This window comes from Trichechus manatus, unplaced genomic scaffold (genome assembly GCF_000243295.1).
Source record: "Trichechus manatus latirostris isolate Lorelei unplaced genomic scaffold, TriManLat1.0 scaffold00069, whole genome shotgun sequence".
NCBI lineage: Eukaryota > Metazoa > Chordata > Mammalia > Sirenia > Trichechidae > Trichechus > Trichechus manatus.
This window is the reverse complement of record NW_004444005.1, coordinates 13,786,319-13,813,275: the sequence shown is the minus strand read 5'-3', so window position 1 is coordinate 13,813,275 and position 26,957 is coordinate 13,786,319. Positions and strand designations below refer to the sequence as shown.

General features: G+C 52.7%; 1 protein-coding gene across 1 annotated transcript in view; it reads left to right on the top strand.

Annotated features, from left to right (window-relative positions):
* The window catches only part of SBF1 (SET binding factor 1), a gene marked incomplete at its 5' end in the record, with an annotated part of 35,456 nt that overhangs the window by 5,612 nt on the left and 2,887 nt on the right, over positions 1-26,957 (top strand). Inside the window, 21 exons of the mRNA XM_023734641.1 lie at positions 513-662; positions 1,237-1,305; positions 1,396-1,554; positions 1,631-1,899; positions 2,294-2,466; positions 2,547-2,620; positions 2,926-3,121; positions 3,263-3,390; positions 4,027-4,205; positions 4,313-4,449; positions 4,540-4,747; positions 4,887-5,083; positions 5,241-5,378; positions 7,636-7,713; positions 8,015-8,193; positions 8,595-8,774; positions 9,517-9,618; positions 9,738-9,923; positions 10,011-10,137; positions 10,209-10,339; positions 10,420-10,650. Of these exons, the coding sequence (XP_023590409.1) occupies positions 513-662; positions 1,237-1,305; positions 1,396-1,554; positions 1,631-1,899; positions 2,294-2,466; positions 2,547-2,620; positions 2,926-3,121; positions 3,263-3,390; positions 4,027-4,205; positions 4,313-4,449; positions 4,540-4,747; positions 4,887-5,083; positions 5,241-5,378; positions 7,636-7,713; positions 8,015-8,193; positions 8,595-8,774; positions 9,517-9,618; positions 9,738-9,923; positions 10,011-10,137; positions 10,209-10,339; positions 10,420-10,650 (3,291 nt within the window). The remainder of the gene's footprint in view (positions 1-512; positions 663-1,236; positions 1,306-1,395; positions 1,555-1,630; positions 1,900-2,293; positions 2,467-2,546; positions 2,621-2,925; positions 3,122-3,262; positions 3,391-4,026; positions 4,206-4,312; positions 4,450-4,539; positions 4,748-4,886; positions 5,084-5,240; positions 5,379-7,635; positions 7,714-8,014; positions 8,194-8,594; positions 8,775-9,516; positions 9,619-9,737; positions 9,924-10,010; positions 10,138-10,208; positions 10,340-10,419; positions 10,651-26,957) is intronic.

Sequence of the window (26,957 nt, the reverse complement as noted above, 5' to 3'; positions counted from 1 at the left end):
ATGGGGGAGGGGAGTGCGTGGGGTCATGGGTATGGAGGGGAGCGCGTGGGGGAGGGGAGTGCGTGGGGTCATGTGGGGTATGGAGGGGAGCGCATGGGGGAGGGGAGTGCGTGGGGTCATGTGGGGGCTCTGCCCCAGGTCTCCGGGTGCTGCGCAGACCAGCATGTCATGAGTGTTGATGCCGTGAACGTCCTGCTGTCTCATCCTCACAGACCCCGTGGGGGGGGGTGTGTGTGTGTGTGTGTGCGTGCGTGTGTGCGTGCGCGCGTGCGTGTGCGTACACACAGTGGTTCCTGGCCATGGACTTGGCTGGGCCCACGGCAAGTTTTACGGTTGTTACTGGTCAGGGGAGCCGAGTTTGGGCTGCCTGACCTGGACAATGCTCGGTGTCTGCCACCTGGCGCGCCCCGCCCTGACCCGTCTCACGCTCACAGCCCCACGGGCCCCTGCCTGCTGGGCCGTGACCCGGCTCCGCAGGCAGGCCGGCCCACGTGACCTGGACGTATCCCCAGTTGCTGCCGGCCGTGCTGAGGGCCCTGAAGGGCCGTGCCGCCCGCCGCTGCCTCACCCAGGAGCTGCACACGCACGTGCAGCAGAACCGGGCCGTGCTGGACCACCAGCAGTTCGACTTCGTCGTCCGCATGATGAACTGCTGCCTGCAGGTGAGGGCGCCACGCGATGCCGGGGCCCCTCGTCGGGGACATTACATGGGGTGAGAGGCCCAGTGTGAGGGCAGAGGACCCCTCTTTCGGGGACAGTGACAGTGGGGGGCCCGGTGTGGGGGTGCAGAGGACCCCTCCTCTGGGGACAGTGACAGTGGGGGGCCCGGTGTAGGGGTGCAGAGGACCCCTCCTTTGGGGACAGTGACAGTGGGGGGCCTGGTGTGGGGGTGCAGAGGACCCCTCCTTTGGGGACAGTGACAGTGGGGGGCCCGGTGTAGGGATGCAGAGGACCCCTCCTCTGGGAATAGTGACGGGAGGAGCCTGGTGTGGAGTGCAGAGAATCCCACTGCCGGGGACAGTGACGAGGGAGGAGGCCCTGGTCTGTGGGTGGCAGTGGTGTGGGGAGAAACTTACTGGAGGCGGGTAGGGGGGTCAGGGCAGGTGGGTGTGGACACCCCTTTGTCCTTAAGGGAGCTACGGCGATAGGCGCAGGTAGGAGGCCCGGTAGGTGGGTGGCGGTGACTGGGGGGCCTGTCTGGCAGGGGGGCTCACACCGAGGCCCGCCTCTGCCCAGGACTGCACCTCCATGGACGAGCATGGCATCGCAGCCGCCCTGCTGCCTCTGGTCACTGCCTTCTGTCGGGTGAGTGTCGGAGGCCCCACCGCCCCCTCCTGCCCCATGGTGTCCCCGCTCACCTGGCCACAGACTGCTGACTCGCTCCTGGCCCCACAGAAGCTGAGCCCGGGGGTGACGCAGTTTGCGTACAGCTGTGTGCAGGAGCACGTGGTGTGGAGCACGCCGCAGTTCTGGGAGGCCATGTTCTATGGGGACGTGCAGACCCACATCCGGGCCCTCTACCTGGAGCCTGCCGAGGACCACGCCCCCTCTCAGGTGAGCCGGGCCCGGGCTGCTGGGGCCGGCAGGGTGGGGCGGGCCGGCGGGGCTCATTGCGTGGTGCTGTACGCAGGAGGTGGGGGAGGCGCTCCCGTGCGAGGACGAGCGGTCGGCCCTGGACGTGGCCTCCGAGCAGCGGCGCCTGTGGCCCACGCTGAGTCGGGAGAAGCAGCAGGAGCTGGTGCAGAAGGAGGAGAGCACCGTGTTCAGCCAGGCCATCCACTACGCCAACCGCATGAGCTACCTCCTGCTGCCCCTGGACAGCAGCAAGAGCCGGCTGCTGCGGGACCGCGCGGGCCTGGGCGACCTGGAGAGCGCCAGCAACAGCCTGGTCACCAACAGGTGGGCCTGCGCCCGTCCCAGCCTGGGGGGCATCCTGGCCAAGGGAGGGACGGTCCCCGGTGTCGGGGGTCCCAGCTGAGGTAGGGCGTCCTGGTCTCCAGGGTGTCCTGGCCAAGGTGAGAAGGTCCTGATGTTGGGGAGTCCTGGACGAGGGGGTGCATCTGTCCTGGCCTTCAGGGTGTCCTGGCCTCGGGGTCTCAGTGTAGGGGGAGGTCTGAGTGTCCTCGCCTCATGACGGGGGTCCCAGCTTCCGGTAGAGTCCTTGCGTTGAGGGGTTGGATTCTGACCAGGTGGTTCCCAGCATCTAGGGGGGTAGGATTCTGGCCTTGGGGTGGGGGCTTCCTGGCCTGGGGCGTCTGGCCTCGGGCCTGTGCCCACGTGCCCTCCTTGGCAGTATGGCGGGCAGCATGGCGGGCAGTTACGACACAGAAAGTGGCTTTGAGGATGCTGAGACCTCAGATGTGGCCGGGGCCGTGGTCCGCTTCATCAACCGCTTCGTGGACAAGGTCTGCACAGAGAGTGGGGTTACCAGCGACCACCTCAAGGGTCTGCATGTCATGGTGCCAGGTATGGGGGGTCTGGGATGCAACTCCCTTCCAGTGGGGCAGGTGTGGGTGGCCCCGGGCGTGAGACCTGCTCTCCCCCAGACATCGTCCAGATGCACATCGAGACCTTGGAGGCCGTGCACCGTGAGAGCAAGAGACTGCCACCTATTCAGAAGGTGGGGGCCGTGGGCGCAGGGGCTGGGCCGGGAGTCTGGAGGCCCAGGCTGAGGGCATGGGGGGCTGGGTTGGGAGGCTGAGGGCCCAGGCCGGAAGTGCTGGGGGATCTGGGACAGGGACACGGGGGTCTGGGCCAGGACTGCTGGGGGATCCAGGCTGCGGGCACCTGTGGGTCTGGGCTGTGAGTGCTGGGGAGTCCAGGCCGTGAATGTAGGTGGTTCTGGGCCTTGAGTGCTGGGGGGTTCTGAGTCGTGCATGTGGGTGGGTCCCACCGCACCCTGAGACCGCTCCCCTCCTCTGGCAGCCCAAACTGCTGCGGCCGCGTCTGCTGCCCGGCGAGGAGTGTGTGCTGGACGGGCTCCGTGTCTCCTTGCTCCCTGATGGGCGTGAGGCTGGCGCCGGGGGTGGCGTGGGGGGCCCCGCGCTGCTGCCAGCCGAGGGTGCCGTCTTCCTCACCACGTATCGGGTCATCTTCACGGGGATGCCCGCCGACCCCCTGGGTGAGCCTCTGCGGCCCCCACCCCCCAGGGCTGCAGGGCCCCTGTGGGAGATGGGCTCCCCTACACCTTGGGCCCTAGGAGTCTGTGCCCCCTGCCCGAGCCCCCCCTCCCTGTTCTCCCCTGACTGCCGGCTGTTCTCAGTGGGAGAGCAGGTGGTGGCACGCTCCTTCCCGGTGGCCGCGCTGACCAAGGAGAAGCGCATCAGTGTCCAGACCCACGTGGACCAGTTCCTGCAGGACGGGCTGCAGCTGCGCTCATGCACGTTCCAGGTGGGGGCCCTGGGGGGTCACAGAGGTCTTGGGTGGGGAAGGGGGCCGTGGGGAGGCTGTGGGGTGTGAGGGGGGGCTGCAGGATGTGGGGGGGGGAGGGGGCCGCCAGGAGGGAGGGGCCATCCTGGCCAGCTCCCTCTGGGCCCATGGGACCTCTGGGTTCCTGTATGGAATCCTGCTGGGCCCCAGGTCCTAGGTGTTTGGCAGGGCCCCCACTCTCAGTGTGGGCCTTCCAGCCACCGCAGCCCCAGCCGCCAGCTACTAGCCGTGTCCGTGGGTTAGTGTGAGCTGCACACCTCGCCCTTCCTGCAGGGGTGCTCATTGCCCTCCAGCTCCAGTCAGATGAGAGGAAGGTGTGCTTCCTCTGCTCAGGGCTGCTTTGGGGGGCACTCTCAGAGGGGGCACAAGGCCAGTCCCCCGAGACACCAGAGTGGGCCTGGGGCTCTCGTTTGGTGTGCACACGCCCCTTTCCAAGGATGTATGCCCATTCTGGGCCACCCAGTCATGGGGCCTAGGGGCCTCCTCACAGCTCACCTGCCTGCGTGGCCTGACTGGCTGGCTGAGGAGGGGCCTGACTGGCCGGCGGGGCCTCGGGCTGGACCTCCCATCCGCTGAGGGCATCCTTGTCTGGCCCAGCTGCTGAAGATGGCGTTCGACGAGGAGGTGGGGTCTGACAGCGCCGAGCTCTTCCGTAAGCAGCTGCACAAGCTGCGTTATCCCCCAGACATCAGGGGCACCTTCGCCTTCACTGGGGGCACTGCCCACACGCCTGGCCGGCCAGCCCGGGCCACCAAGGACAAGGGGCCTTCCCTCAGGTACGGGCCCAGTTCCCAGGGGTACCTGTCCCACCTGGGCCGCCCCCAGGGCCCAGTGTACAGGCATGCGTCTGTCGTGCTCGCTGTGTTTATCTGGTTCCCTCCAGGGCCCTGTCCCGGAACCTGGTGAAGAACGCCAAGAAGACCATTGGGAGGCAGTACGTCACTCGGAAGAAGTACAACCCCCCGAGCTGGGAGCATCGGAGCCAGCCCCCCGCTGAGGACCAGGAGGACGAGATCTCAGGTGAGGCAGGGGGCCAGGTGGTCCCTGGGTGCCGACCCCTTGGGGAGGGCAGGGCGGTCCCTAGTGCCAACCCTGTGTGCTGTACCCCAGTTTCGGACGAGCTTGAGCCCAGCACCTTGACCCCCACGTCGGCCCTGAAGCCCTCGGACCGCATGACCATGAGCAGCCTGGTGGAGCGGGCATGCTGCCGTGACTACCAGCGCCTGGGCCTGGGTACGCTCAGCAGCAGCCTGAGCCGGGCCAAGTCCGAGCCTTTCCGCATCTCCCCGGTCAACCGCATGTATGCCATCTGTCGCAGGTGAGCCGTTGCACAGGCAGAGGCCGCGGGGTAGGGGGCCCCGAGGGCGGGGTCTCCAGAAGTGCCTCTGGCCTGGGCAGCGCTGAACTGGGGTGCACGGTGGGGCCAAGCGCGCTGCCTCACGTGCACCTCATCGCAGCTACCCGGGGCTGCTGATCGTGCCCCAGAGCATCCAGGACAATGCCCTGCAGCGTGTGTCTCGCTGCTACCGCCAGAACCGCTTCCCCGTGGTGTGCTGGCGCAGCGGACGCTCCCGGGCCGTGCTGCTGCGCTCAGGGGGCCTGCACGGCAAGGGCGTCGTCGGCCTTTTCAAGGCCCAGAACGCGCCATCACCAGGTACGCTGCTGCCGCCCCGTCCCTTCCCTTTCCTTCTCCCCTCCCCTTCCTTTCTTCTCTCTCCCACCTCCCCCTCTTCCCCTTTCTCCCCTCCAGAGAGGCGCTGGCTGGGCACTGGGCTGGCCCTGCACCCCACCCACCGCCCTTTCCTCTGCAGGCCAGTCCCAGGCGGACTCGAGCAGCCTGGAGCAGGAGAAGTACCTGCAGGCCGTGGTCAGCTCCATGCCCCGCTACGCTGATGCATCGGGGCGCAACACCCTCAGTGGCTTCTCCTCTGCCCACCTGGGCAGCCATGGTGAGGGCTTCTTGGGGTGGGGGGCAGGGTGGGCCAGGCAGGAGGGGCAGAAGGAGCCTTGGCCAGGATACTGGGGAGAGGGATGTGAAGTCCGCCCAGGGCCAGGTAAGTGTGCTGAGCCCCACCTGGGCCTCCCCAGCCCTTGCTCAGCCAAGCTCCCGGGCTGGCCTCTGCGTTCTTCGGCACCATCTCAGCACGCTTTCTGGGGACGTAGGCAGCCCCTCTGCCCACTGCCTGTTTCCGCCACCTGAGCCAGGGAGGATCCCGTCACCCATGCCCTACCCACCTGTCTTGGCCCTGGTGGCTGCACAGCACCTTATGCAGGTGCCTTTGCACCGAGGGGTCTTGCCGCCCAGGGTCTCTGCCCAGGGTTGCCAGTGCTGGGGCCCCTCCTGTGCAGGGCAGGCCTGGGCCCGGACACATCGTCGGTGCTCAGGAAATGCTGAGTGGTGCTTTTGCATGCCCACCGTGTGGGGTGGCACTGCATGTGGGCATGGGGTCAGGTCCACAGGGGCGACGGGCAGAGCCAGCTCAGTGGAGGGCAAGGTTTCAGATGGGAGATGCGGCCTAATGGCCAAGGACTGCTTGGAGGTCTGTAGGGAGGAGGGGTGGGTGATACAGAGGGCAGCATCTGCCTGCAGCTCGCCTCCCTTCTCCCCTCCCCTCCCCCCCTTCCCTTCTTGTCCTCCCCCCGCCTTTTCTTCTCCCCTCTCCTCCTTCTCATTCCCGTTTCTCCTCTCCTCCTCTTCCCTTCTCCTCCCCCTTCTTCCTCCCCCTTCCTCCTCCCACCCTGCTGCGCATGAAAGCCAGGCTCCTCTCCAAGTCTCCATTGTCTTGTCTCCCCTCCACAGTCTCCCACCGTCCCGTCCCCTCTTGCAGCTGTCCCCCAGGCAGGGGCTCCTCAAGGTCTGGGTGTGGCCTCCCACTCCTCCCACTCCAGCACACGGGCCCTGAGTTTGTGTCCCAGCCACGTGGGTCCTCTGAGCCAGGGCCTCCTGCCCAGCTGGTTCTCAACGCCTGTGTTTAGATGTCTTGTGTCTGTGAGCACCAGGCTGAGAGCCACACCTGGGACGCACTGTGTCCTGACTCTGGCTGGCCCACCCCAGCAAGCCGTTGTCCCTGTTTGTGGTACGCAGTGACAGCCCCCACCCCACAAGGGTTTCTGAGGAATGAGCAGTTTAAACACAGCCTGCAGTTGGCCTGGTACAGAGTGCTCAGTAATGCCACCATCACCTCATGTCACCCCCATTGAGGCGCCCTGACCCTGTGGTAGAGGTCACCTCAGGTCACTCCCGGTGAGGTGCCCTGACCCTGTGGTAGAGGTCACCTCGGGTCACTCCCGGTGAGGTGCCCTGACCCTGTGGTAGAGGTCACCTCGGGTCACTCCCGGTGAGGTGTCCTGACCCTGTGGTAGAGGTCACCTCGGGTCACTCCCGGTGAGGTGCCCTGACCCTGTGGTAGAGGTCACCTCGGGTCACTCCCGATGAGGCGCCCTCAGCCCACTGGTAGAGGTCAGTAGATGTCCCTGGGCCTCCATGACCTTCGCTGACTCCCTGACACACACCCCCACCCCGCCCCGTGCTTGTCTTCCCCTTGGTGTCCCCTGGGCATTTGACTAGCTGTCTCCATACCCATCTGCATCACCTGGATCCCCTGTATCGCCAGCGTGTGTGTCGGCTCAAGTCCAGGCTCTGCCCTTTCACAAGTATCCTTACCTGTAAGAGGACAAGGTACCTGCAGCAGCGTCATTAGCGTTGGGTGGTCTCATGCTTGGCTCACAGTAACAGGCAGTGGGCAGTGGGAACCCCCACTCTGCCCTGGGTTGACCTCACGCTCCTCTGTGGAGGCTGGCGAGCCAGGGGAGGGGCTCCAGGCCCCTGTAAGTGGGCAGAGTGCCTAGATGGGGCTGTGCTGTGGGTGGTCCATCTGTGTCCATGGCCAAGGCCCCCCTTGGGCCTTCCAGGCTTCTGAAAGCTCCAGGCCAGTCCTGCCTGCTGCTTCCCTCGAGGCCGTGCGCACCCTGAACCAGGAGAGAGGAGGCCGGAGCTGCTATGGGTTGGGTCAGCATGGAGAGTGCAGCCCTGCTCTCCTCACCCTCTGGGACAGTGCCTCTTCCCACTCCTGAGGGTCTTGGCACGGATCCCTGCTGCTGGGTTGGCAGGGCAGTCTGTAGTGGGAGCCAACCCTGTGCCCCTTGGCCCACAGACCCCTGGTTGGGCACCTGGGCGGGCTGAGCCTTCTCTCTGCTTGCCCCCAGTGCCCAGTCCCCGAGCCAGGGTCACCACGCTGTCCAACCCCATGGCGGCCTTGGTCTCCAGACGGACCGCGCCCCGAGGTACCGTACCAGGCCACGCAGCCAGGCCTGTTGCCGGGCACTAACCGCCCCTCGCGGCGCGGCACCACGTCCTCACTCTGCTCACTGGCACTAACCGCCCCTGTGACGGGCTGTCACCGCTCTCCCAGTGGCCCCGGCCTTCCTGCTCCCACCAGCATTAACGCCCCTCACTAATGCAGGCACCGGCCTTGCTCCTCGGTCTCAGCATCTCTCCTCCCTGCCCACCCTCCCTGGGGCTCAGCCAGCCCCAGGTAGGTGGTGTCCGCACCCTACCCACGCTCACCTGTCGCTGATCCCGCAGGGAAGTGGGGCAGCATCCGGGCCAGTGGACGCAGCGGTGGCAGTGTGGATGTGGGCTCCCGGTTAGCAGGGAGAGACGTACTGGGCACCCCCCAGCCCAACGGGGCACCCCCTGACCCTGGCTTCCTGCGGCCCCAGCGTGCAGCACTCTACATCATTGGGGACAAAGCACAGCTTAAGGTAACGCATGGTGCAGGGCGGGCACAGGGGTGGCGGGCCGTGGGACGGGGGTGGCGGGCCGCGAGACAGGTGGTGGGCTGCGGGACGTGGGTGGCGGGCAGCGGGACGTGGGTGGTGGGCCACGGGTTGGGTGGTGGACCGCAGGATGGGTGGGTGGGCCTGGGGTGTGAGTTGGGGGTGGGCCTGGGGTGTGGGTTGGGGGTGGGCCCCGGGGCATGGACTGGGGAGTGAGCATGGAGGTGTGGGCCCTGGGGCATGGGTTGGGGGTTAGGCATGGAGGGATGGGCCCTGGGGCGCGGGTTGGGGGGTAGACGTGGGGGTGGTAGACCCTGGGACATGGGGCAGGTTGTAGGGCAAGGCGTCGGTAAGCAGGGCCCCACCTTCTCACGCGACCCCCCCAGGGTGTGCGGCCGGACCCTCTGCAGCAATGGGAGCTGGTGCCCATCGAGGTGTTTGAGGTGCGGCAGGTGAAGGCAAGCTTCAAGAAGCTGTTGAAGGCCTGCGTCCCAGGCTGCCCCGCTGCCGAACTTGGCCCAGCCTCCTACCTGCGCTCACTGGAGGACTCGGAGTGGCTGAGCCAGGTCTCCTTGTGGCCTTCGGGGTGCAGGGGGACCCGGAGGGAAGAGGGGCAGCGAGGGACCCCAGACGGGGGGAGCGGGGTGGTTTGGTTTGCTTCTTTGACAGCTTGGCCCCCAGGATGGGAGGAGGCTGCACCCTCTGACGACCCCATCCGACCCGTGGTGGGGCCACTGGGATTGTGGAGCGGGAAGGTGCAGGCAGGTCGGGGGCAGGCCAGGCTGGGCAGACCTGGGTGTGGCGTCAGCAACAGCCTGCTGGGCCCAGTGCCTTGGTGACCCACGCAGGGGCCGTGAGGCCTCTGCCTCTGTGGAGCCCCTGTGCTCTGTCCGAGGGGGTGGGAGCAGGTATTGGCGGTGCCTGCTGGAGAGCAGGCCCCAAGGACAGGTGTGGGCTGGGACAGCCGGTCCTTGGTCGGCCCAGAGCAGCTGTGCCATGCAGCGCTGTGCCCACCCTGGCAGGCGAGGTGCCTGGAACTGTTGGGCCACGCAGGCTGAGCTGGGCTCTGCTCAAAGGTGGGTGGGCGTGCAGGCGGGGCAGCTGGGCAGGGGCCCCAGCACAGTACTGTCTGTGTGAGGGGCTGTGGGGGGTTCTGGGTAGAGGGGTGATCTGGGCTGGGGCTGCGGGCGGCGAGGTAGGAGGTGGTGAGAGGGCGGTCTCGGGCGGAGCGGTGGCAGCAGTGGGTTCTGGATTCACACTGAGCAGGATTTGGAAGGAGGCGGTCACAGGGCTGTGCCGTCCCCGCAGATCCACAAGCTGCTGCAGGTGTCGGTGCTGGTGGTGGAGCTGCTGGACTCAGGCTCCTCGGTCCTGGTGAGCCTGGAGGACGGCTGGGACATCACCACCCAGGTGCGCAGAGGACGGGGGGACAAGGGAGATGTGGGAGCACGGGGGGATGGGGGGGATGCAGCGGGACGAGGGGGCCGAAGGGGGCGTGGGGGCGCCATCCTCACGAGCAGGGCCTGCAGGTGGTGTCACTGGTGCAGCTGCTCTCAGACCCCTTCTACCGCACCCTGGAGGGCTTCCGGCTGCTGGTGGAGAAGGAGTGGCTGTCCTTCGGCCATCGCTTCAGCCACCGTGGGGCCCACACCCTGGCCGGGCAGAGCAGCGGCTTCACACCCATCTTCCTGCAGTTCCTGGATTGTGTACACCAAGTAGGGAGGCTGCTGGGGGGCCGCGGGGGGGCTGTACGCAGGGGGCCTGACCCAGCAGCCTCTGACGGTGTGGGGCTGCTGCCGCAGGTCCACCTGCAGTTCCCCATGGAGTTTGAGTTCAGCCAGTTCTACCTCAAGTTCCTCAGCTACCACCACGTGTCGCGCCGGTTCCGGACATTCCTGCTTGACTCAGACTATGAGCGCATCGAGCTGGGTAAGGGGGCTGCACGGCAGGGTTGGGGCGGCGGGGCGGGGCTGGCCAGGCTCACTGCTGCATCCCCACAGGCCTGCTGTACGAGGAGAAGGGGGAGCGGAGGGGCCCGCAGGCCTGCAGGTCTGTGTGGGAGTACATGGACCGGCTGAGCAAGAAGACCCCTGTGTTCTACAACTACATGTACGCGCCTGAGGACACGGAGGTCAGCACGGGGCCGGGGGTGGGATGAGGGGGCCCCTGCCCAACCCGTCCTCAACGCTTGCCCCCCCACCCCCGCCCCAGGTCCTGCGCCCCTACAGCAACGTGTCCAACCTGAAGGTGTGGGACTTCTACACTGAGGAGACCCTGGCTGAGGGCCCCCCCTATGACTGGGAACTGGCACAGGGCCCCCCTGAACCCCCCGAGGAGGAGCGGCCCGACGGTGGAGCCCCCCAGAGCAGGCGCCGTGTGGTGTGGCCTTGCTATGACAGCCGCCCCCGGGCGCAGCCTGACGCCATCTCACGCCTGCTGGAGGTGTGTTCCGTGGAGCATGTGTGTGCACATTCCCACATTTGTGTACATGTGTATCCGTGTGTCCATATGTGCATGTACATTGTGTCCGTGTGTGCACGTGGTGAGTGTGTCCTGGGAGTTAGGGTGAATTGTCTGCTGGCCTGGGGTGGCTGTGGTCCCCCTGGCCCTGCCCCACGTTGGTGGGGTGTCTGCAGACCGTGGTGACTGTGAGCACTGGTCCCACACCCCTAGTATCCTGACACCCTCTCTGCTCTGGAAAGTTTGTCACGTGTGTGTCTCTTTGATATGGCTCTGAGCGGCTCAGGCAGTGCTTTTAGCAGCGTGGCCATGCTGTGGGGTCAGCCTTGAGGGGAGACAGTATCCCAGGGGAACATCCCACCTCCCTCCTAGGCTCCTTCCCCACCCACCCTAAGTGAGGGCTGCTTGTCTGGGCCCTTTGCTGGCTTGATGCCCTTTCAGGACAGGATGTGTGGTGGGCCTGGGGCTTGGGACGGACATCCAGGCCCCTCATGCCTCCCCCTGCCATTCTCACCTGGTGGCCCCGTGGCCCTGGAGTGTGTTTGGACATTACAGGTGGAAAGCAGGATGTTGATTCCTGGCCCGCAGGTAATGTGTGAAGGAGGTAACCTGCACGAGGTCTGCTTGAAGGCACCTGTCACCTTTCAGGGTTTGGGTAGCATGGAATCATGATTTTTATCTCTGGTGGTACTTTTTGTCTCGGAATCTGCTTAGAGAGATGTTAACGTGGCACTCCATTGTCTTGCGATTAGTGTGTGCGTGACATCATTTGCTATACTTTCACATTTAACAAGTCTGTCTTTATATTTAAGGTGATTGTCTTGTATTCAGCTCGTAGTTGGGCCTTCTTTGTATGTTCTTGTTAGCCGCTGTCAAGTCTTTCCTTGACTCATGGCTTACCCGTGTGTTAGAGTAGAACTGCTCCATACGGTTTTCTTGGTTGTAATCTTTTATGGAAGCAGTTCGCGAGACCTTTCTTCCACGAAGCTGCTGGGTGGGTTGAAACCACCAACTTTAAGGTTAGCAGCCATTCGCAAACCATTTGTGTGACCCATACTCTTTTCTTTTTATCTAGTCTGACAACTTGTGTCTTTTACTGGAGTTTTGATCCATTTACATAGAATGTCATTGCTGATATGGTAGGGTTTAGGTTTAGTATCTTGCTATTTGTTTTCTATTTGTTCCATTCATTTTCTGATTCTTTCTTCCTTTTGTTTTTTAATACTCGAGTATTTTTAAAATACTCCATTTTATCCTCCTTGTTTGGCTTTGAGCTATACCTTTGTTTTATTATTTAGTGATGGCCAGGACTACAATTATACTCTTGAATTCATGTTATACCATTTCATACACAAGAATCTTACAACAGTATATACTTCCATTACCTCTTTCTTCTTCTTTAGGCTGTTGCTGTCGTATGTACTTTAAGTATGACATAAACATGTAATATGTATTATTTTGTTTTAAATAGTCAACTATATAGTTTTTTTAAACTGTGGTATTTAAAAAACTGTGTTAAAATGTGTTGTTAGGTGTCATTGAGTCAGTTCTGACTCATAGCGACCCCATGTACAACAGAACAAAACACTGGCCAGTTCTTTGCCATCCTGATAATCGTTGTTATGTTTGAGCCCCTTTTTGCAGCCATTGTGTCATTCCATCTCATTGGAGGTCTTCTTATTTTTTGCTGACCCTTTACTTTACATAGCATGATGTGTCCTCCAGGGACTGGACCCTCCTGATAACGTCCAAAGTACATGAGATGAAGTCTTGCCATCCTTACTTCTAAGGAGTATTCTGATTATATTTGATGTTTATGGTTGTGTGGCAGCTTGGCTGGGACATAGCTCTCATTGGTTTGGCAGTTATGTAATGAGGTACTTCGGCAGTTACGTAATGATGTAGTTATGTTCCATTTTGTGACATAATGCAAATAACCTTCAAGATGTGACCTGATGTGATCAGCCAATTAGTTGTACGGGGAGTTTCCTCAGAGGTGTGGCCTGCATCCAATATGTATGGGTGGTCTGACAAAGCTCACTAGCTTTTGCTTGCTCTACATCCTGCATCTGGCTCATCATCATGTGACCTTCGGTTCTTGGGTCTTGAGCCAGTGGCCTGCCGTATTGCCTGCCAGTCTTGGATTCGTCCGCTTCCACAGCCTGTGAGCCAGCAGCCCACTGTCTGACATTCCAATCTTGAGTTCGTCAGCCCCTGCAGCTACGTGAGTCAGGAGAAGCCTACAGCCTGACGCCTGACCCAAGGATTTGGAACTTGCCAGCCTCAACAACCGCGTGAGCGATTTCCTTGAGATAAATTTCTTTTTGTCTCTCTCTTTCTCTCTCTCTCTCTATATATATGCATATTTCACTGGTTTTGCTTCTCTAGAGAACTCAGTGTAAGGTATTTGGTACTGAGAGTGGTTCTAGAGAAGCAAAATTGTAAGGATGAGTTTTCTAAATTGGTTCTCAAATCTGGTTAGTCTTAAAGATGTTGGTGACTTTGTTTCCAGTAGTACAGAGAGCACTGCTAATCCATGGCATGAGGTGGCAATAGAAATATACAAAATGTCACCACCAGTAGATCAAGTATTGATAAGAGGCGAGGCTCTGGGTGATCGCATGTTTGATACTTTTCTACAATTTTGTCAGAATAAGAAGTATAAAGAAGCTTGTTGGTTGGTCGGCCCTACTTTCACTAGACAAAGTGGTGAAAGAGAGATGAGCTCAGGGCTTCAGAGTCACAGCTCAGGCAGTGCATAAATGACCTCAAAGTTACCACTTGTGCCCTGAAAGAAAGCCTTATTTCTTGTAGTAACAGAGCTGATATTTTTAAAAACCAGACCGAGAGTCTTACCGTAAGAGTGGCTAAATGACAATGTCAGTTGAATTGCCAACTTCAAATGGTGTCTGAAGTTAAAGTGAGGGCACTGATGGGGAAGAAATGGGATCCTGAAACTTGGGATGGGGAAATATGGGCAGGTAATCAGGAAGCTGGGGGCACTGAGCCTCTAAATTGTGTTGAATCACTCCTGTCAACAGAACAAGGCCTCTCACTCCCAACTGAAGAGATTACTCCATCTTTGTCTGCTAAGCTACCCTCCCCAGTAAAACCCTTAGTCCCTCCACCCCCATCTGATGAAGTTAACCCAGCTGTGTCTGAAGAGCCTTTGTCCGAGTCCTTGCCTGGGGCATCGCCTGAGGTACATTCATCACAAGACATTCCTAAGTGTTCTCAGAACACATCCTCCCTGCCCATTTTGGCTTCTAGACCTATAACTAGACTTAAGTCCCAGCAAGCCCCAAAAGGTGAAGTACAAAATGTGACCCAGGAGGAGGTACACTACACCAAAAAAACTGCTTGACTTTTCTAACATGTACAAACAGAAACCTGGGGAATATGTGTGGGCATGGCTATTAAGGGTACGGGATAATGGTGCAAGGAACATAAAGTTGGATCAGTCTGAGTTTATTGATACGGGCCCACTAAGCACAGATTCTTCATTCAGTGTTTCAGCTGGAGAGGTAAGGAAAGGATCTAATAGTTTATTTGGTTGGTTCACTGAAGCGCAGATTATGCTGTGGCCTGCACCAAATCAAGTTGAAGTGCCAGACCTGCCTTGGTATACTGTAGAAGAAGGAATCCATGTTAGAAATTGGCATGTTAGAGTGGATTGATTAGGTTAGACCCACAGACCCACACATGGAGTGCCCAGAGGGCATACCTTTTACCACAATTGTGAGGAACAAATTTGTGAAGGGAGCCCCAGCATCCTTGATGACTACTGTGATTGCTATTTTATGTAAGTCAGGTTTGACGGTAGGAACTGCCCTAACTGATTTAAGACACCTAACTACAATTGGGCTGATTGGACCCTGTAGTAGTAGGGGCCAAGTGACGGTACTCGGTCAGCAAAGACAAGGTGGGCGTGGTTATCATAATGGATAGCAGTGTCAAAGCAGTAATCAGTAGTCTGGCTTGTATGGATTATTTCCTTTTCCCAAATGAACAGTCACTCTAATAAAAGGCCGTAGATCCCTTTTACTAGTAAAATAGATAGAAAAGCTGTTAAATATATACTTAACCCATACCGGCGGAAGAATTCTAGGTTAAGTGAACAGCAGTCTAACTCGAATCACAAGAATAGAGAGTCACAGTCCCTCAGTTAATTACCAGACTCGAGCAAGTTTATAGACCTATAACCCCTTGAATGAAGGGGAAGCCAGGGCCCCTTGAGGAAGGACCCCACTACACTGCCAAAACTTAATACTGTTAATCTTTCTCCCAGCCTTCCGCAAAGGATTTATGGCTTTTTACTATAGTGGCTGTTCACTGGGGAAAAGGAAATAATCAGACTTTTTGGGGGATTACTGGATATTGGCTCTGAATTGACACTAACTGCAGGAAACCCAAAACATCACTGTGGCCCACCAGATATATAGAAGTAAAGTTATTAATGGAGTCTTACCTCAGGTTCATCTTACAGTGGATCCAGTGAGTCCCCAGACCCATCCTATAGTGATTTGTCTGGTTCCAGAATACATAATTGGAATACATATCCTCAGGAACTGTCAGAACCCGCACATCAGATCCCTGACAAGTGGAGTAAGGGCTATTATGGTAGGAAAAGCCAAGTAGAAGCCATTAGAACTGCTCCTACCTAGGAAAATAGTAAACTAAAAGCAATACCGCATTCCTGGAAGGACAGCAGAGATTACTGCCACCATCAAGGACTTGAAGGATGCAGGGTGGTGATTACCACCATATTCTCATTCAGTTTACCTCATTGTCTTGTGCAAAAAAACAGCATGGAACTTGGAGAATGACCGTAGATTGTCATAAACTTAACCAGGTGGTGACTCCAGTTGCAGCTGTTGTCCCAGGCGTGGTTTCATTGCTTGAGCAAATTAATACATCTCCTCGTACCTGGTATAAGGAGCCCTGGTGGCGCAGTTGTTAAAGCAATCGACTGCTAACTGAAAGGTCAGCAGTTCAAAACCACCAGCCACTCCATGGGAGAAAGATGTGGCAGTCTGCTTCTGTATAGATTTACAACTTTGAAAACCCTATGGTGTCACTATGAGTTGGAATTGACTTGATGGCAGTGGGTTTGGTACCTGGTATGCAGCTGTTGAGCTGCCCAATGCGTTTTTCTTGATTCCGGTTTTGAAGGAACACCAGAAGCAGTTTGCCTTCAGCTGGAAAGGCCAGCAGTACACCTTCACTGTTCTACCTCAGTGCTATATCAACTCTCCAACCCTTTGTCATAATTTAGTCTGCGGGAACTTGATCACTTTTCCCTCCCACAAGATGTCACACTGGTCCTTTACATTGATGGCATTATGCTGATGGACCTAGTAAGAAAGAAGTGTCAGTGACTCTGGACTTTTTCTTAAAACATTCACATGCTAGAGAGTGGGAAATCAGTCTGACAAAAATTCAGGTGCCTTCTACCTCCGTGAAATTTCTAGCGTGGGGCATGTTGAGGTATTCCGTCTAAAGTGAAGGATAAGTTATTGCATCTGGCTTCTCCTACAACTAAAAAGGAGGCACAACACCTGGTAGGCCTCTTTGGATTTTGGAGGCAACATACCCTTCACTTGGGTGTTCTACTCTGGCCTATTTATCAAGTGACTGGAAAAGCTGCTAGCTTTGAGAGGGGCCCAGACCAAGAAAAGGCTCTGCAACAGGTTCAGGCTGCTGTACAAGCAGCTTTGCCACTTGGGACATATGACCCAACTGATCCAGTGGTGCTTGAAGTGTCAGTGGCAGATAGAGATGCTGTTTGGAGTCTTTGGCAGGCCCCTATTGGTGAATCACAGCACAGACCCTTAGGATTTTGGAGCAAAGCCCTGCCATCCTCTGCAGATAACTACTATCCTTTTGAGAAATAGCTTTTGGCTTATTACTGAGCCTTATTAGAGACTGAATGCTTAACCATGGGCTACTAAGTCACCATAAGGTCTGAGCTGCCCATCATGAACTGGATGTTGTCTGAACCACAGAGCCATAAAGTTGGACGTGCACAGCAGCACTCCATCATTAAATGGAGTGATATACACGAGATCGTGCCTGAGCAGAACCTGAACGAACAGTAAGTAGCATGAGGAAGTGGCCCAAATGCCTATGGTCTCCACTCCTGCGATATTTCCTGCCCTCTCCCAGTCTGCACCTATGGCTTCATGGAGAATTCCTTATGGTCAGTTAACTGATGAAGAGAAAACTCGTGCCTGGTTTACAGATGGTTGCACAATATTCAGGCACCACTCAAAAGTGGACAGTGGCAGCAGTACAGCTCCTTTCTGGGATCTCCTTGAAGGACAGTGGTGAAGGGAAATCCTCCCAATGGGCAGAACTTCAAGCAGTGCACCTGGTTGTTCACTTTGCTTGGAAGGAGAAATGGCCAGATGTGCAACTGTATACTGATTCGTGGGCTGTGTCCAATAGTTTGGCTCAACAGTCAGGGACTTGGAAGGTAAATGATTGGATAATTGGAGAGAACAAGGTACAGGGAAGAGGTATGTGGATAGACCTCTCTGAGTGGGCCAAAGAAGTGAAGATATTTGTATCTCATGTGCATGCTAACCAAAGCATGACCTCAGCAGGGGCGGATTTTAACAATTAAGTGGATAGTGGATAGGATGACACTTTCTATGGAAACCAGTCATCCTCTTTCCCCAGCCACTCCTGTCATTGCCCAATGGGCTTGTGAACAAAATGGCCATCTTGGCAGGGATGGAGGTTATGCATGGGCTCAACAACATGGACTTCCACTCACCAAGGCTGACTTGGCCGCAGCCACTGCTAAGTGCCCAGTCTGCCAGCAGCAGAGACCAGCACTGAGTCCCCAGTGTAGCACCATTCCTTGAGGTGATCAGCCAGCAACCTGGTGGCAAGTTGATTACATTGGACCACTTCCATCAGGGAAAGGGCAGCATTTTGTCCTTACTGGAATAGACACTCTGGATATGGATTTGCCTTCCCTGCACGCAATGCTGCCAAAACCACCGTCCATGGACCTATGCCTTATCCAACATCATGGTATCCCACACAGCATTGCCTCAGATCAAGGGACTCACTTCACAGCAAATGAAGTGCAGCACTGGGCCCATGCCTATGGAATTCACTGGTCTTACCATGTTTCCCATCATCTTGAAGCAGCTGGCTTGATAGAATGATTGGAATGGCCTTCTAAAGACACAATTACGGCACCAGCTAGATGGCAGTACTTAGCAGGGTTGCAGCAGTGTTCTCCAGGAGGCTGTATATGCTCTAAAGCAGCATCTAATATATGGTGCTGTATCTCCCATAGCCAGGATTCATGAGTCCAGAAAGCAAGGGGTGGAAATGGGAGTGGCACCACTCACCACTACCCCTAGTGACCCATTCGCAAAATTCTTGCTTCCTATCCCCATGACCCTTGCTCTGTAGGTCTAGAGGTGTTAGTTCTAAAGGAAGGAATGCTCCCATAAGGAAACATAATGATTTCAGTGAACTGGAAGTGAAGAATGCCACCCAGCCACTTTGGGCTCCTCATGGATCAGCAGGCAAAGAAGGGAATTACTGTATTGGCTTGTGTGATTGATTCTGATTACCAAGGCGAAATTGGATTGATAATACATAATGGAAGTAAAGAAAAGTATTTCTGGAATGCAGGAGATCCCCTTAGGACGTCTCTTAGTACTACCATGCCCTGTGATGAAAGTCAATGGAAAACTGCAGTAACTCAATTACAACATGACTCGTTATGGCCCAGACACTTTGAGAATGAAGGTTTGGGTCACCCCACAAGGCAAAGAATCATGACCAGCTGAGGTGCTTGCTGAGGGCAAAGGGAATACCGAATGGATGGTGGAAGACGGTAGTTCTAAATACCAGTTATGACCACATGACCAGTTGCAGAAAGGAAGATTGTGATTGTTATGAGTGTTCCTTCCTGGTATGTGGGCATCAAATATATTTGGTTCCTTCACTTATAAAATATAAGATGTAAAAGGGGCCAGTGCATTTTCAGTTGTACGTATGTTAGTTGTATCATGTTAGACACAAGTATAATTTCTAATTGTCTTTAGAGATTGTGTATGGCTTAAGGAGATTTGTACAGGTGCCAAGTTCACAAGGGGTAGACTGTGCTGGTTAAGGTTATGTATCACCTTGGCTGGGCTATGATTCTCAGTGGTTTGGCAGTTATGTAATGATGTAGTTTGGCAGTTATGTTGTTATTAGGTGCCATCAAGTCGGTTCTGACCCATAGTCACCCTGTATGTACAACAAATGAAACACTGCTCGGTCCTGCACCATCCTCACAATCATTGTTATGCTTGAGCCCATGGTTGCAGCCACTGTGTCAGTTCATCTCATTGAGGTTCTTCTTCTCTTTAGATGACTCTCCACTTGACCAAGTGTCCTTCTCCAGGGACTGGTCCCTCTTGATAACATGTTCAAAGTATGTGAGATGAAGTCTTCCTATCCTTCCTTCTAATGAGCATTCTGGCTGTACTTCTTCCGAGACAGATTTGTTTGTTCTTCTGGCAGTCCATGGTGTATTCAGTATTCTTCGCAAACACCGGAATTCAAAGGCATCAGTTCTTCTTCTTTATTCATTGTCCAGCTTTTGCATGTATATGAGGCGACTGAAAACTCCTATGACTTGGGTCAGACACACCTTAGTCCTTAAAGTGACATCTTTGCTTTGTAACACTTCAAAGAGGTTTTTTGCAGCAGATTTGCCCAATGCAGTATGTCTTTTGATTTCTTGACTGCTGCTTCCATGGGCGTTGATTGTTGATTCAAGTAGAATGGAATTGTTGACAACTTCAGTTTCTTCTCCGTTTATCATGATGTTGTTTATCAGTCCTGTTGTGAGGATTTTTGTTTTCTTTATGTGCAGGTGTAACCCATAATGAAGGCTGTAGTCTTTGACCTTTATCAGTAAGTGCTTCAAGTTGTCTTCACTTTTGGCAAGCAGGGTTGTGCCATTTGCATATTGAAGGTTGTTAATGAGTTTTTCTCCAGTCCTGATGCTGTGTTCTTCATACAGTCCAACTTCTTGGATTACTTGTTCAACATACAAATTGAATAAGTAAGTAAAAGGATACAACCCTATTGTGCACCTTTTCCAAGTTGGAACCATGCAGTATTCCCCTGTTCTGTTAGAATGACTGGCTCTTGGTCTGTGTACAGGTTCTGCATGAGCACAATTAGGTATTCTGGAATTCCTGTTCTTCATAATGGTATCCATAATTTGATCCACACAATTGAATGCCTTCATGTAGTCGATAAAACACAGGTAAATACCTTTCTGGTATTCTCTGCTTTGGGCCAAGATCAATCAAACATCAGCAGTGATATCCCTTGTTCCATGTCCTCTTCCCTTCTTGAACTTCTAGAAGTTCCCTGTCAATCTACAGCTGTAGTTGTTTTGGAATTATCTTGAGCAAAATTTTTCTAGCATGTGATATTAATGATATTCAATAATTTCTACATTTCATTTGATTGCTTTTCTTTGGAATGGGCACAAATATGGGTCTCTTCCAGTAGGGTGGCCAGGTAACTGTCTTCCAGATTGCTTGATATAGACAAGTGAGCTTTTCCAGTGTTGCATGTGTTTGCTGAAACATCTCAACTGGTATTCCATCCATTCCCGGAGCCTTGTTTTTCACCAGTGCCTTCAGTGCAGCTTGACCTTCTTCCCTCAGTACCAGTGATTGTTGATCATATGCTACCTCCTGAAATGGATGAACGTAAACCAATTCTTTTTGGTACAGTAACTCTGTGTATTCCTTCCATCTTTTTCCCCCCTCACTTCTGGGTGTTTTTTTTTTTTTTGACTCCTTCAGTATTGCAACTCGAAGCTTGAATTTTTTCTTGTTCTTTCAGCTTAAGAAATACAAACTGCGTTCTTCTCTTTTAGCTTTTTTTGTTTGTGTGTGCATTAGGTGAAAGTTTACAGAACAAATTAGTTTCCCATTCAGTAGTTTGTACATAAAGCATTCCATGACATTGGTTTCTTTCGCCACAGTGTGTCAGCATTCTCCCCATTTTCACCCTAGGTTCCCTGTTTCCTTTTGTCCTGATTTTCTACACCTTCCTGCCTTCTCATCTTTGCTTTTGGGCAAATATTGTCCTTTTGGTCTTGTATGATTGTTCTAGGGAGCACGTTCCTCTCGAGTGTTACTGTTTATTTTATGGGCTTGTCTATAGTTTGGCTGAAAGATCGTCTCCAGGAACGGCTTCAGTTCCAGTTCAGAAGGGTGTCTTAGGGCTGTAGTTTTGGGGGGTTCCTGCAGTCTCTGTCAGACCAGTACGTCTGGTCTTTTTTGTGAATTTGATTTTTTGTTCTGCAAGTTTTCTCCTGCTCTGTCCGGGACCCTCTGTTGTAATCCTTGTCAGAGCAGTTGGTAGTGTAGCTGGGCATCATCTTGTTCTTCCGGTCTCGAGGTCGTATAGTCTGTTATTCATGTGATCCATTAGTCCTTTGGACTAATTGTTCCCTTGAGTCTTTGGTTTTCTTCACTCTGCTTTGCTCCGAACAGTAAGAGACCAATAGTTGTATCTTAGATGGCTGCTCGCAAGCCTCAATACCCCAGATGCTACTCACCAAAGTAGGATGCAGAACTTTATGAACTATGTTGGGCCAAATGACGTAGGTGTCCCAAGTCTATGGTCCTTCACCTTTGATTGATTTTTTAATTGTGGTAAATATATAGATAACACAACATTTTCCACTTCAACAGTCTTCAAATGTACAGTTTGGTGGCCTTGTATATGTTCATCATGTTGCTCAGCCACCACCACCATCTTCTGATGGTTCCTACATCACTCAATTTTTTGTCCATAGACTCCTTCATTATTGCAACTCGAAGCTTGAATTCTTTCTTGTTCTTTCAGCTTAAGAAATGCAAACTGTGTTCTTCTCTTTTGGTCTTCTAACTCCAGGTCTTTGCACATTTCATCGTCATACTCTATCTTGCCTTCTTGAGCCACCCTTTGAAATCTTCTGTTTAGCTGTTTTACTTTGTCGTTTCTCCCACTCACTTTAGCTGTTCTGCACTTAAGAGCGAGTTTCAGAGTCTCTTCTGATGTCCATTTTGGTTTTTTCCCTTCCTGTCTTTTTAATGATCTTTTACTTTCTCCATGTATGGATGTCCTTGATGTCATCCCACAATTCTTCTGGTCTTCAGTCAAGTGTTCAGTGTGTCAGATCTACTCTCGAGATGGTCTCTAAGTCCAGTAAGTTTTTGGCCATTGTTTCTTCGGATATTTTTTCTGCCCCTTTCTTCTTTCTGGGACTCGTATAATGTATGTATGTTATTATGCCTGATGGTGAATCTGTTCATTTCTCATTATTTTTCTGCTCTTCAGGTGGGATAATTTTGATGATTGTCTTTAGGTTTGCAGTTTTTTTTCTTCCTGTTCTAATCACTAGAAGAAAAACCCTTCTAGTGAGTTTATCATTTCAGTTTTTCTATAAATTCTTTTTATTGATACAGGGTTATGAACGAGATCCTTTCCTAACTGTGTCTTTAAGTCGAATTTGTAGGTGAGCCAGAACAGATGCATGTGGTTCTTATTTAGCCTTCCTTTAGTGCAATAAAAGGCTTGAAGCCTTTTCAGTGCTTTAAAAGCTCCACGTGCAGCAAGTGAAGGTGATTGGAATTTGTCATGAGTAGGGGTTGGTTCAGTCTTTTCAAAGTGAGGACAAATTTACATAACATTCAAGGGCAAGTATGAGTTGTCTGTAAGTTGGACTTTCGTAACCTGGGGACTGCCTGTATTGTCATATTGTCCAGACAGGTTTTTCCTGATTTCCTTTAGTTCTTTTTCCATGTTTCCCTTAGTTCTTTGAACATGTTTATGACAGATGACTTAGCGTCTTTGACTAATAACTCCAATGTCTTAGCTTTCTCAGGGATGGCTTCTGTTCATTTTTTCCCCTATGAAAGGACCATACTTCTATGGGTTTTTTTTATGTCTTGTAATTTTTTGTCGAGAACTAGACATTCTGAGTTATTTTGTGGTAACTCTGGAAGTCTAAGTCTCCTACTCAGGGTTTGCTGCCTTTTGCTTGTTGAGGGCTAGAACTGTCTGTGACTTTTCCTGTTTTTCTAAAGTGTGTATTCCTTGTTGTGTGTGGTCACTGAAGTTTATGTTCTGTTATCTCTGTGGTCAGCCAATGACTTGATAAAGATTTCCTTAAATGTCTGACTCCCAAAGAAGGAAAGGGGGGGAAAAGCAGGGAAGCTGTGTCAGCTCACGGAGGTTGAAATAGTAGCCGCCCTCTGTGCTGGCCCCTCGGCAATCAAAACACACAACCCTGATTGAGGACCAGGCCCTTATTACCTGCCTTGCTACCAGCAAGCTGCACTGGGCACCATGAATGCAGGCAGTAATCCCCAGAGCTGCCTGCCATGGGGCTGGGGATAATGTTGAAATACCAGAATTCACTGCCATTCACCAGCCCCTTCATCAGGCTCTCCCCTAGACATGTCTAGAGTTCCAAAACAGTTGATTCGTGTAGTTCCTGCCAGTGTATTAGTTGTTTAGATGGACGCGCCAGTTCCTGGAGCTTCTGGCTCTGCTGTCTTTCATGATGTTACTCTCACTTGCGTTTTAAAGAAATTAAGAAACAGAAAAACCTTGTACATTTACCATTTCTCATATTTTTCACACTTTCCATGTAGATCCGAGTTTCCATGTGGTACCATTTCCCTACATGCTGAAGAACTTAATATCCTTGTAATCCAGGATTGCAGCTGACAGATCCCCTCAGCTTTTGTGCATCTTAAGGTGTCTTTATTTTGCCTTCATTTTTTTAAGGGTGTTTTCTCTGGATGTAGAACTCTAGGTTGACATCTTTTTACTTTCTGCACTTAAAAGGTATCATTCCACTGTCTTCTGGCTTGTATTTCTGATTAAATGTCAGTGTTCATTCTTATCCTTGTCAGCTGTATATAATGTCACTTCTTTTTTTCTTTCCTGACTGCCTTTACGACTTTATCTTTGGTTTCAGCAATTTGACCATGATGTGGTTTTTCTTTGTGTTTATTCTGCTTGGGACTCCTTGAGCTTCTTAAATCTTTGGGATGATAGTTTTCATTCAACTTAATATATTTTAGGCCACTATTTCTAAAGAAAATTTTTCTGCACGATCTCTCCTTCCTCTCCTTCTGGGATTTTGATATTGTCCCTTAGGTCACTGAGACTCTGTTTTTTTCTGATCTTTTTTCTCTGCAATTTAGTTTGATTTCTATTGTCCTGTATTAATGTTGACAGTTTCTTTCTTTCTTGTGTTTAATATGTGCCCTTAAGCCCATCTAACGAATTTTTCATTGTAGATAATTGTGTTTCTCCAATCTATAATTTCCATTCAGTTTTGTAGTTTTCATTCTTTGTAGAAATTGCCCATGTGCCTCAATCATCTATGCCTTAAATCTTGAAACATATTTATAATAACTTTTTAATTCTTATATGCTAATTCCAATACCTGTTTCATTTCTGGGTCTGTTTCTTTTTCAAACATTTTTCCTAGGTCCCTTTTTCCTGTTTTTGTTGTCTAATAATTTTTTATTGCAAGCTGTACATTGTAGATACTACATTGTTGAGAATCAGGATTTTGCTGTCTTTCTTTAGAGATTTTTAGGTTTCTTTCTTGTACACAGTTAAAACTTTCTTGAACTTTTCAAGGCTTTTTTTTACACTCTGGTGAGTATATACACACCAAAACATTTGCCATTTCAACAATTTGTGTGTAAAATCCAGTGACACTGATTGTCGTCTTCACCTTGTGCAACTGTTATCACTATCCTTTTCTGAGTTGTCCCACCACCATTAACATAAACTCTATGCCCCCTAAGCAAAAACTCCCGTACTCCTCCCTCCCACTCCTGGTAACCATTCATAATCTTTATATTTTCTATACGTTTGCTTATCTCATATAAGTGAAATCACACAGTATCTTGGTCATCTAGGGCTGCTATAACAGAAATACCACAAGTAGGTGTCTTTAACAAAGGGAAGTTTATTCTCTCACAGTCCAGTAGGCTAGAAGTCCAAATTTAGGGTGCCAGCTCCAGGGGAAGGCTTTCTTGTCTTTGTCAGCTCTGGAGGAAGGTCCTTGTCCTCAGTCTTCCCTTGGTCTGGGAGCATCTCAGCGCAGGAACCTCAGGTCCAAAGGACACACTCTGCTCCCGGTGCTGCTTTCTTGGTGGTATGTGGTCCCCATGTCTCTCTGCTCACTTCTCTCTTTTATACCTCAAAAGAGATTGGCCCAAGACACTGCCTAATCTTACAGATCTCATCAATATATACTGCCACTAATCCATCTTATTACATCACAATCACAGGATTTACAACCCATAGGGAAATCACATCAGATAACAAAATAGTAGACAATCATACAATACTGGGAATCATGATCTAGTCAAGTTGACAGATATTTTGGGGGGACACAATTCAATCTATGACATTCCATCCTTTGGCCCCCCAAAATTCATGTCGTTACCACATGTAAAACACATTCTCCCCATCATATCATAGCAAGTGTCTTAAATCAACTCCAAGTCCAAAATCCAAAAAATTCCTCCTCATCTGTGAAATCTGGAATACAAGTTATCTGCTTCCAAAGTACAATGACAGAAGAGGCACAAGCTAGACATTTCCATTACAAATGGGAGAAACTGAGGGAAAGAAGGCGTAACAGGCACCAAGCGAGTGGGCAGAACACATTAGCCCTCAAGGCTTGGAGATAATCCTCTGTTCTCTGAGACCATTACACAATAGCCCTGCCCTCCAGACTCCAGGTATTGGCCACAGTCTCCAGATTCTGAGTGGAGGCCCCTCGGCCCTGGGCTTCAGCTCTGCCTTCCAGGCCCACTGGTACAGCAGTTCTGCTCCCTTGGCTTTAGGCGCACCATTCTCCTAGTCCATCTGTGTGGTGACTCCACCCTTAGAAACACCAGAGGCCATGGCTCCACCCTTTGAAACCCTTGAGGTCATGGCCATACCTTTTGAGACTGAGGCAGCTTGGCTTCTTGTGTTCCTTGTCTCTTCAGCTTCTGCTTCCTGTGGACTCTCGGCCCTCAGGCCTCACCACCTGCATCTGCCCTGCTGGGGCGAGTGTTCCAAAGCTCTGTAGGTCCACCGATAAGTGCCCAGAGGCACCCCCCTCTGCCCGGAAGCCTCCTGCACACAAGCACTCAGCTCTCTCATTCCTGGGTCGTGGGTCGGCTCCAGCCCTGTCTGGCACTGGTCTCCTGGTTCTGCTGCTGCTGCTTCTCTGCTGCTGCTGATCCTCTGCCACTGCTGCACCTCTATCCAGTTTCAAAACCGCTTCCACATTTTAGGTATCTCTTAAAGCAGCACCCCACTTTCTTGCTACCAAATTCTTAGTCATCTCGTGCTGCTATAACAAAAATAAGTGGATGGCTTGGACAAAGAGAAGCTTATTCTCTCACAGTGCAGTAGGCTAGAAGTCCAAATTCAGGGTGCCGGCTCCAGGGGAAGGCTTTCTCTGTCGTCTCTGGAGGAGGGTCCTTGTGATGCATCAGTCTTCCCTTGGTCTGGGAGTATCTCAGCACAGGAACCTCAGGTCCAAAGGACGCACTCTGCTCCTGGTGCAGCTTGGCGATATAATGTCCCCATGTCTCTCTGCTCGCTTTTCTATGTCTAGAGATTGGCTTAAGACACTACCTAATCTTGTAGATCTCATCAATACAACTGCCATTAATCCATCTTACTATGTCATAGTCAGGATTTACAACCCATAGGGAAATCATATCAGATGACAGAATGGTAGACAGTCATCCAATTCTGAGAATCATGACCTAGCCAAGTTGACAGATATTTGGGGGGGACACAGTTCAGTCCATGATACGGTATTTTCCTTTTGTGACTGGCTTACTGTACTCAGCGTAATGTTTTCAAGGAGCATTCACGTTACAGTGTCCATCAGGACTTCATTTGGTTCCTTTAATAGCTTCTAGTTCTTTCTCCAAAGTCTGTTTTGCCTTTTAATTTTTGAACATATTGACCAAAGTTATTTTGAAATTAGTGACAGATAACTCTGTGATATGGTCGCCTCTGTTTCTGTTGTCTGTTTTTTCTCTTAGATACTGGTCACCTCATGTCTTCTCTGGGCATGTTTTTCATTTTAGTACCTGACATCGTAAGTGAAAACCCATTGAGACAGGGCTTTGGCTGGGGTTCTCCTAGCGGGGATTTGCTTCAAGCACTGGTGATTCCAGATCTTAACCTCACTGAAGATTGAATAATGTAAAGCTCGGCTTCTT